Raw genomic sequence first — 11,384 nt, 5'->3', positions numbered from 1 at the left:
TTTTTTTTTTTTTTTTGTGAGAATGTCAATTTTATGAATATGCCAATACACCAGGTGAAAATTTGTTCACTGAGTTACAGGAAAGTGAAAAGTAACTAGTACCACATAAAATATTGTGGAAAGGCAGATAACAAGAAAAAAAAAGGATTCTGCAATACTTCATTTTCTGCATAATAAGAGAGAAGTGTGGCTAAAAATATTCAGAGAACATGAGACTTTTTTTTCCTTTCTTTTTTTTTTTAAACATAATAAGTCGTAGGAGCAATACTATCCTTAAGGAGAAATCTAACATCAGAAAAGAATAAAAGCTAATTAATACTAATGGCTACAGCACCCAGCATATCAAGGACAGAGAAAGTCTCCTGAAACTGTAGTTCAGATTAATATTTGAAAAGACCTGCAATACTTGGGAAGCCCTTGCACCATGTCCATATCCTGAAAATAATTTTCTCAGAAAAAGAAAATTCCTTTGAAAATTCATCTCTCTATTCCTCAGGCAAAATWAACAGAATATGATTGGTCTCGTAGCTACCGTGAGAATCTGCTTTGCTTGTGCCCATCATAGGTCGTCATTTATTGTGCCAAAAAGAGAAAAAGAATTATGTTGCTCGCGGTTTACCTTAACTTGCTGAGGTTTCTCCAATTAAATCACCTACTGACAGAAGCAATTTTACTTGGTTTCTTTTTAATTCTGTCAGAAGCCAGGAAGATAATAGATACTGTCTGCAACAACATAAATCATGTGGAGAGCCATCCATCAGCCACCCAAGGCAAAAATCCAGCAGACAAACAGGGGGCTTTATCAGATCTGGTTTTGGAAGCAAGAGCTCTTCTTCTTCAGGACTGCAGCACTTGTGTTTTACATCACTTTTGTGCTTTYTTCAGAGCAAGGGAGGGTTTGCAAAAAATGGGAGTCTTGCCCCCAAGGAACTGAAACAAAATTATTTTTCATAATAACCATTTACAAACTGCCTATCTCACCATGCAAATAAAATAACTAAAACTTGGAACTGCCGTTGCTTACTTCCCTTGATGCACAAAGAAGCAGTGCCACATATATGCATTCCCTTTGTCTCATTTTAATCCAATTGCATTTTTATATTAAAAAGCATAGATCACMGATACAGATCTATGGGAGAGGCTTATCTGCTGTTACAGTAAAGGCTAAGAGAAAAGCAGGATAGGATTAGGCATGTAACATGTGCTGTATCTTAATAAAGCAAGTCCCTGAATATTCAACAGTAATTCACTAACAGGCTGCAGTACAGAAATTTGGCAATAATGGCATGCTAAAACGGRGAGGGGAGGGAGGGAAGGGAAAAAGGCCCAAATCTAGGAAGCTACCAGGTTCAGAGATCAAAAGTATTATTATAAGATCACTATTGCTGGGCCTGAGGCTAATAAAACGCTTCTTGCAGATTAGCTGTACTGCAGAAACGCAGCCGCGCTCGGCACAGAAGAGGACGCCAGACCCAATTTGGAGATGCCTTGCTAATATAAGCGGGAATACAGTAATGTGTCCTCTATATAACCCCAATTAATTTTGCAGTTGCACGAGGGCCGTCTCCTGCCGGCGTGCGCCGAAGAGGCAGCACAGCCTCCGTCCCACTGTCCTCAAGGGCCAAGGAGCTCCCGAAACGCGGCCACAGCCCAGCACGGGGGACCCGGGCACATTCGGCCCCATCTCCCGCATCTCAACCTCAGTTCGACCAGGGGATTCTTGAGCATGTTTAGYACCTCTGGCAAAATATATATTTTTAATCCTTTTGAGCTGGGCTCYGTTCTAAGCTGGATTTATGCAGGAAAATAACCCCTGGTAAAGCTGAAAGCAGCAGTAATTTGCTTTTCCTGGGTAAATCTTGTTCTCTGGTAGCTAGTCACTTCTTCAGCTACCTGAGCAGAGGAGTCTCCTGCATTTGCTGGTCTCTGAAGATCTGTGCAACAACAGGAGAGTCTCAGAGTCTGCTCTTTGCATAGTGTCTGTGACCAGTCTGTGACCTTGCATGGTTCAAAGAATCTGATAGTTAAGAAATACCTCCAAAACTTTTTCAAGTAAGAAAGGGAACTGTTGCATCTAAAAACAAAATCACACACACATGTGCACATACACACACAGAAAAGAAGGCTTTGACCTTATTTTTCCAAATTTTATTTTGAAAAAGTAATTTCTTTGGAATCAATGTTAAATCCTGAAATAAATGGCTTCCACCTAATCTACTTTTCTAGACTTCAAAAAAATAAGAAAAAAAAAAAAAGCAGTTTGTTAGGACAGGTCAGGAAGCTCAGGCGAAGACATTTTGCAGAGGTTAATTAATCCTCCATTATCATTATCACGGCCTCCTTTCTCTTTCCTTGATAATTTGTCAGAGAAAGGACAGCACATGCCGTAGTAAGGTCTGACTCACATTTGGACCAGAAAGGCTTTGGAGAGGATGCAGAGAGCTGCTTCATTAAAGACAGCAAAAGAACATGCCAAATTGAAGGAGATCTCTCAGAAATGAGATCAGAAGGATAAAGATGGGAATGCAAATGGCACTGTGCACGCTCACGAGAAGAAAGGAGTTGACAAGGGGAATCATCCGACCTGGAGCAGAAAAAAATGGTCAAGTGACATCATCTTTTCTCACTGGGTACAAAGAATCTCTAATAAATAACATAGCAGGGCCTTTTGCCACCATCAAAGAAAGAGAGTAAAGGGAATGAGAGCAATGGGGGAAGCAAATGCTCTGACTTCTGCAAAGCAATTTATACAGTTGGCCATCCACATGTAATCTTGATTTCGGAGACCTCTAGTAAATGAAATCCAATCCTATTTGCCCCATCTGGAGATTTTTTTCCCCTCCTTTCTCCACTGAAATCAGAAATCAGCCCTGACTTCTTTTACATATCAGGAACCCTGATGAGCTACAGCAGCACCGAGTAACAGCAAGAAAAGGAGGAGCTTCTGCAGCGACTCCTTCCCTTCTGAAAAGTGGGACCATTAAAGAGGAGGCCCCTGAAGAGATGTCCAAACCTCCACATTAAAAATAAACAGAAACAAAACAAAATAAAAGCTTTTCTTCTTTAAATTTATCTTAGGCTAAGATAGTAGCAATAACTTCGCTGCTCCTTTTCACCCAAACACCACTGATGTGTGTCTACCCCGCAGGGAACAAGGATAAGGGCTGGGGATAACCTGACATTTAAAATATTCGAGCTGTCGAGGAAATGCGAGATCATAGATACTTTTCACTTCTAAGCTTTTCTTAAGAGACTCAAAGATCCTTATAAGCTCAGGAAATATAACCTTCCAATAGTACTATTAAGGTTCAACCAGAAGACAGAACTTGGTCTTGCTTGATGAACSCTGATTAGCTCCATTTCTCAGAGGAAGGCACAGAGGGAAAGACTTCATTTAGSGGCAATCCCCACATGTCTGAAATCCAGATACTGCTGTTCTCTATCCAGAAAAACTCCCACCATGTCAAGGACTGAGGAGTTTCGAGCATGTCCCAGCATGTCAAGGACTCACCTGCTTTCTAACTAGCCATTTTTTACTGAATTAGCACCTTCTAACCCACCTATTGAAGCCCTCGGTGACAGATTGCCCAAGGTTTTAAGCGTTTGATCAAAAGATTCTCGGCTAATTGCACCATCTAGTGTCAARTGGGAGAAAGTGCAAGAAAGCTTTGCAGCTTTATTTTCAACTGGATTCTCAGCACGCTTTTTCCTTTAAAAGACTAAGAAAACACATTTTCCTCACCTCTGCAAGTTGCAAAAAAGCATTTAAAAACATTAACTAATGCAGTCTCAAAGCTGCTCTAAAGTTAGCAATTTCCCACCTGCTACCATACTGCTACATTACCAAAAACTTTCTTTGGAACTTCTGTGTTTGACATTCAAATTTGAAGAGTCCTAAATCTTATCCCTTACATGCTCTTAAGCAGATCTACGTTTAATAGAATCCTGCAGCTTTTTAGAATATATTTACTAACACTGAGCTGTGTGCATGGAAAATGCTACAAGAAAATGCAAAGCAAAGTTCATGCTAAAAATCTATAGTTGCATAAATCAAAATCAAAGTCAAAAGAGGCTCTAGTTTTCAGCAAAACTAGTCTGCTTGTTATTTTCCTCCAAAATGAAGTAACTCAGATTGTGCACACCAGACTATAGAGACTAGAAAGATCACAAGATATTCCCACCCACATCAGAAATCATATTCACATTCCGAAAAGAAAAGCTAAAAAAAAAACTGACCCAAATCCAATTGTTTCAAATAGATTTTCAGAAGAGATGAAATGATATTTCAGATCATCCAACATAAACAACAGGTGTGAGAAYTTTAAAGAAAATTCATTTTATGAATTCAACAAAACCCAGTGTTTTTTTGAAGTGCTCAATAACCAGTAACTTCACAGGGATATTTCTGGGCTACATCAAACCAACTAATCTGAGGCAAGTTCATACTCAAGCTGTCAGACCATCTTGTGGACACATGCTGAGATGTTTCCTAGAAGCCCAGACAGGGCACAACATTCTTGGCTTCCGGAGTTGGTTGTGGCTACTGGTTGGCTATGGGTGCTCAGACTAGCCACACTGGTGGATAGCAGATTGTATCACCTTTGCAGAATTCTTCCCAAAAGATCACAGATGCATGGTTAAGCTTAGCTTAACTTAAACAAACTTCACTTTTTCCTCCTCAAAACACTTTCTTTTTCAAAGAAAGCATCCTGGATGAATCATTCCATCAGCACAAACGACTGTCTCAAAAATCTCTCTGGAGATGTACRTTAGTGCTGCACGCCCCTGTGTGAAATTTGGTCATGGAAAGGCAAATTCAGCCAGAAACCTGAACCCTGCTCGGACAGTGATTCATCGTGCTGCTTGTCCTGCATGCACAGGTCACATTCCTTGTCAGATACACAGCTCTCCTGACACAGGAGCTGATGTGATCCCTCCTCTTGGTAGACGCTAACTTGTGGCCTTGTGTTACACGTTTTCCCTCTGCACCAAATGTTCTGACCTGCATTCACAAAACTGGGGCAGAACGGCTCAACCCTTTCAGTGAGAACAGCTCTCGGTGGAGTCTCCTGACAGCTCTAACCCACTGCAAATCTCAATGTCTTCTCGCTCCTGGGACTAAGGTTGACAGGCTGACTTTGGAGCCCTAGCATTTGTTGAGCAGCCTCAGAGCAGGATTCCAACAGCTCCATCTCTCACATGAGACAACAAAGTAGTTAAATGGCAAGCACATTCATCAAGTCTTTAAAAATGAGTGTTTTGCATTTCCCTAGGAGGAACACTCTGGTTTTAGAGGCATCATGCTTCACTRTTAGCTTTTGCTTGGTACAGTCGTGATGCTTAGATGGTCCTGCTGAGAACATACCAGAATACCAAACAAATCAGAGTGTCGGGAGGAAGTGCTGCAGCTCATGGGTACAACATATTCTGTATGGGTCTTGAAGAGTTTGGAATGGCAATTCACAAATATGCAGAACTCACAGACACAAAAACTTCTATAGGAATTTCAGTGAGAATCCTCCCTCCCCTCAAAGAAAGAAAAAAAGAGTGAACTGAAAGCAGGTATTTCAGAACAGGCAAGAGCAGAGCATCACAATGTCTTGTGCTCTAGCACAAGGTTTACTCAGGCCTCCAGTGCTAACTCTATACTGAGAAACTCATTCTCATGTGGAAATATTGCACAGCTCCTCTTCTACCTGGGCTTCAGAAAACTGTGTGCACTTTATTGATARGAACACAGACTGGTAGCCATTTAAAAAAGCTGCAGAAGTCTGGTGAAACCCTAGTTCCTCACTTCACAACAAGTTTTCCACCACTGTCGCTATGTTATCATCTTGGATCATGCAGCCATACTTGGAAGTCTGCCTCTGTGAAGCAAAATATCATCTGTTTCTGACTTTCATGAATAAGAAGCACCACTATAATGTTAATACTCAAAGGAGCCCTTGAGCATCAGGAATACATTTCTTCCAGGCAAGAAATTATTTTGTCTGATTTTTTCCCTCAGGTTACTCCAAGCCACATAGAGGCATTCCCTTCCTAGATGACCTGGTAAGCTGTCAAAATATTAAAAGACAAACTGCTTACAAACTACACAAGCTAACAAGAACCTAGGACAAAGATTAATTCATGTGGCTAATCCACAAAGGCTCAATGAACACCAGCTGCATTCACATCAATCTTTAATAATAAATACTTTCCTTCACTTGTTAYGACACTATTGTTACTGTATGAGGCAAGCAAAGCACTTTTCACAACCTCTGAGCACCAGAAGGAGCAAAGCAGAACTGCCTTATGTGCTGCTTAGATAATTGCCTGAACAAATCTCTTATCCAGAATTTCATCATCTCTACTAGTGCCATTCTGTCTTCTCTATCCCTCTCCCTCTCTCTGTCTCATTTATTTATTTATTTATTTATTTATTTATTTATTTATTTATTTAACTTCTCAGGGTTGGCAGAAAATAACAACTAATAAGAAAATCATCATGCTCTTCTCTCCATCTATGATGCTTTAATTCACGTATACCACAGGGAACCTGACATAAACACACACACAAACCTATATTTTTTAAATAATTGGCTTAGTTGACACAGTGATATATCTACATCACTGTAAAATCATGACCAAAAAATAAAGAAAAGGAAATGTATGGGTAGTGAAGATTTGAATAGCTGCAAATGAATTCCCTTTTCATAATACATCTTATGACTTTGCCATAGTTCTTTGAAGGATGCAAGAGACAGGATTACATCACAGGTTACAATTGCAACACTTTTTTTCAGTATGTAAGTAAAGATAGTCAAGAAGAGAAGGAATATGCCATTCCAAAATCATGACAATATCGAGGCCCAGAAACCTGTGTTATTCCTTTCTAAATACAGAGGAAAACGACACATTTGCCAGGACTGCCTTTGCTCAAGCCATCATATCTCAATACAAAGCTATGCCAGCTAAATTATCATCCATTACACTACATCAAGCCTTAAAAACCCGACACAAAATGATCAAACAGCACTAATACCTTTCAAATAACAATCCGTTCAAACAACAAGTATGTTTTCCGACATCTTCATGTTACACGATATCTCCATAGGAGGACCAAAGCCAAAGTGAGTATCAGTCCTACCTTCAAAGGAGAAATGTGCGACTGCAAGACATATCCGTGGACATTCTCTATTTGAGACAAGTTCTTCTCTGAGACGTGAACAAGCTCGGGGCCTCTCACTTCATGGGTTAATCGAGGCAAAGTATGGTCGTGTGGTGCGTCCTCATCTTGATAACGATATTTCTAGTTGAAAAAGGGAAATCAAGAATAAATAAAATTTGAGAAAACAATGCCTATGTATATACATAAATCTGGGATATAAGGTAAGACATCAAATAATGTCTGTAAGACATTAGACAATATAACCCTAGAATTTCCTTATCTGTATTGGGAGGAACATCYCATTCTGTTTTTAACATTTCATCAAAGAGATAAAACATTAATGCTACATCACACTGATAAACAAAGTGTTTACCTTCAGATAGAGATATCAGATGACATATTAGTAGGGCTTAATAATGAAAAAAAAAGRCATATCAATTTACTCAGCTTCAGTGTCACCTGGTATTTCACATATTCACATCCTCTACAGGATGCCTTTCCCTCCGGAATGTTTGAGTCGTTTTCCATTCAGCACAGTATTATCTGAGGATCAAATACCAGAGTAGACACATGCAAAGTGATGCAGAGCTACTGCAAGATAGATACTTACTGTCTGGTAACAAGTTTTTTTACCTCTGCTACAATTCTTATAGATTAAAATTATGAGATGAGAGATTATAGCTCCTCATTCCACAGAGAAGTAACATAAAAAACAGAAGAGGAAAACAACTTGTTCAAGGTCCAAAAAGCTGCTTATAACAACAAGAAACATAATTCTAACCTTAAAAGTAGAAATTAGGGGATCAGACCTATCCTTTGGGCAGAGGATCTGCATCCTTTTTCAGAAGTCTATTTATTTATTTCAGTTGTCTGATCAAGCAGTGAGCAGATGCCTACAGACGTTCTCTAGTATACAGGAACATTGGGTTGAATCACGGGTTAAAGCACTTTTTGAAAACATGATAGCACGTGCAAGCTCTCATACTGCTCTTTGGAGGGAGAAGACTACAGAATGTATAGCATGTGAGAAATGCAAATTCACATTATTGAACGTAATGGAGGAGGACGATCTGACATTATAGCCGTGAGCATTGCATAAGGAACAGAACAGAATATAAATTAGAATGGGGCGTCATAAATCTTTGTCACAAAGAGAGCAGCATGTAGTAATACTGTAAATATTTTCAGCTGGAAGCCATGTGCTAAACTATTAATGAGAAAAGATATAGATTAAAGGAGAAAATCCAGAGGTGGAAGTCTTTTACAGTAATGAACGGTCAAATAAGAAAATTAAGAATTCTTAAAGTTCAGAAATGGTCACAAGATTATAAATCAATTATAAAGAATATTTCTCTACTACTCCTATGTTTAATTTATAACAAATTCATCTGCAATGGAATTTATTATTCCATAATAAATGGAAATTAATCCATTTATTCATCCTTTTAAAGGAAAATGTTCCAGTTTATTCCTACCTTGACTTCAATATATAATACTAGTTCAGCTTTGGTCAGTTATATTTAGAATACATGTATGACATGATTTGTTTTGAATTAATGAATCTATAAAATGACTGGCACCAGGCAAGTATTATTTGGGCAAGAAGCCATCCATCTAATTGACAGTATTCCAACCAATGTCACACTAAAGGCTTGGGCCACAAATCACTTCAGCCTTGAACAATCAATTATTTTTTGAATCCACTGAGTACTCCTTCAAACAAATATGACTACTTTTAGACACTCTATCTAGAGTGAACAATTTACCAAAACATGAGTTTGAGAAATAGCAGCAGAATGAGTCGTTCAATCACACTGCAAAACAGCAAAGTTGAAAATGTGCAGCAACCATCTCAAGAGGTGAGACAGTAATGCCAGAAGCCGTAATGAGCTTTGGCCTGATCATTTAGGCAGTTTTACAGAGCAAGAAGCAGCACAGGGTGGCATTAAAGCCACAGCATTTCCTTTGCATCCATTGGTAATTTGCATCCTTTTCCCCATCCCAGCACTGCAATGTAGCCTTTGCACAAATGAGAGAAAAGGCTCAGAGGAAACTGGCTTTCCCTGACACTACTAAAAAGCCTGACACTTTTGTAGCTGAGCACTGTAGCCTTTCCCATATTTTGTAAGTAAAATAGATAAGCTGATAACTGAATGTTCCCATTAAAAATCAGATAATATCCATGAATGAGTCTGCAGAACAGTTTTCTCCTGTTCCATTTCCCTTTACCTCCCTCCCACCCCCAAACTCAACCTTCTCATTTTTCACCAGCTACACGACTAGAGCATTTCTAGATCAATTCTCTTTTATGCCTGTCTCATGTCTTCACAGCACCCAACTCACTGATTTTCCTACATCTCTCCTCCCACAGCAGCTCCTGACTGAAATGCTTTCAGCTGTTCACACTAAGCTGAAGCAGCTTGACACAGCAAAAAGCTAGAGATAAGGAAAATTTTGGAGAAAGGAAGGCAGAAAATACCAAACCAGAATTGAAACTCCTGCAAGAATCTCCATTCATCTCCATCACTTTGTCCTGATGGGGCCTTGCAAATATCCTTGAAATTACCCGGTACCCTAGAAACCAGCATTTTCTCTGAGGGTTAATTCACATTTCTGGAAGTAAAAGCATGATTGCACGGAAATACTAGTCTTCATTTGACAAAAGAACAGGTGGATGTCTTATGATAATTAAATTACAAATCAGTGCCTGCTGCTGACAGGGTATTGTATACTGCCAGCTAGCATCAGATATTTAAAATCCTCTGTAATTACCTATAATGGGGGAGTGGAGTGTGCTGCTGTGAATTTTTAATATGAACATGCCTTTTTAAAAGCAGTTCTTCTCTCTACAATATAAGATTTTTACAGCACCACTGTTCCTCACAACTTACTGTCTAATAGAGCACATTTAAGGCTGTGTTTGCCAGAGAGATGTCAGCTAAACAAGCCTGAAGATAGGAATTCAGTAAAGGGTAATGGTCAAAAGCCTTCAATGTGAACAAAGCCAGCTCTGAAGCAGTAAACAAACAAACAAACAATAGAGTAGGAAGACATCTGCTCAGTTACAGGTTGATAGCACCTGCATGGAAATACTGTAGTTCTTACAATATACCTTTGACAAATTCCTACAGAAATAAGAGAAATAAGATGGTTGGGAAATAAGTTGCTTAATGTAGTCTTACTGGGGTTGTCTTTCAATAGTTTGTGTCGCTTTTCTTCTCTACCTAGTGCTTTCATAGGACCACACTTGAGAATATCACACATTACTTTGGCATGCAGGAAGAAAGTGACAAAAGAGGGAGCTGAATGTATTACAAGAGTCATGCAGTTCTATAATACTCTGTGCAATGTCAGTAGGCAGAGCATCCTGGTTCAGAGAAGTTCTCGAACAAGTCCAAGGATATGATATCACACATCTTGATATGTGCAGGAGACATAGAATAATGATCATACCAAAGATGTGATTTTTCTTTTCAGTCAGCTGAAGTTAGACAAAGCTGATAAAGTAGGGGAGAAAGGTATCACAACAGGAGTAAGAGGTGGTAGTTTATTCACCCATGAATAGATCTTGCTCCCAGTCCTGTAATACTTTTTTCAGTCATCATGATATGCTATGGCAAAGGAAGCATTAGCTATGCTACTCATTTTAACTCTTTAGGTATCATCATTTCCAGTCTTGCACGCTCTTCCAGGATTATAGTGCTGGTCTCTGTAGAGACCAGACTTCTGCACTTTTGAAGCTGCAGGTCTTCATATAGCCCACATGGTTATGTACTGAAGACCACGGGGAAAGGAATTTCTGCAGAAACTGTTCTGCACAAGACAACTCCTGATGGATTCTGTGGCCCTATAGCAGTCTGGAGCTGGGGGACAAATGCAATTGGGTCAAACAGCTACCTGCTTTTTACCCCTTGATCATTTGCCTTTTCCCTTGAGCAAGGATTGAATTGACTTGCAACTCCCACTCAGAGTCGTACCACTGTTAGTCATCTGCCACAACCTCAACATGGGAGCTGCCTTTGCACAAGTCAAGGACCAGCCCTCTTCTGCATAATAGTAGATCCAGAATTGAATACACTAGATTTGTTCAAGATTACAACTATAGACAAAAGCAAAAAACATTGATGTAGGAGTTGGTCCCTTTGCCACAAAGTTTAATCTGTGATTCACAGATTCAAAGAATATTTAAGGTTGGAAGGGACCTCTACAGATCATCTAGTCCAACCTTCCTGCT

The 11,384-nt window shown here is 39.4% G+C and overlaps 1 protein-coding gene across 1 annotated transcript in view; it reads right to left on the bottom strand.

Annotated features, from left to right (window-relative positions):
- DLG2 (discs large MAGUK scaffold protein 2) overlaps window positions 1-11,384 on the bottom strand; it is a 597,632-nt gene that overhangs the window by 500,764 nt on the left and 85,484 nt on the right. Inside the window, exon 2 of the mRNA XM_026034918.1 lies at window positions 7,130-7,291. Coding sequence (XP_025890703.1) covers window positions 7,130-7,291 — 162 coding nt within the window. The remainder of the gene's footprint in view (window positions 1-7,129; window positions 7,292-11,384) is intronic.

The sequence above is a fragment of the Nothoprocta perdicaria genome, unplaced genomic scaffold (assembly GCF_003342845.1).
Source record: "Nothoprocta perdicaria isolate Ctin4 unplaced genomic scaffold, notPer1 scaffold_152, whole genome shotgun sequence".
NCBI lineage: Eukaryota > Metazoa > Chordata > Aves > Tinamiformes > Tinamidae > Nothoprocta > Nothoprocta perdicaria.
Note: the sequence above shows the minus strand (reverse complement) of the source record. Positions and strands in the feature narration are given on the sequence as shown.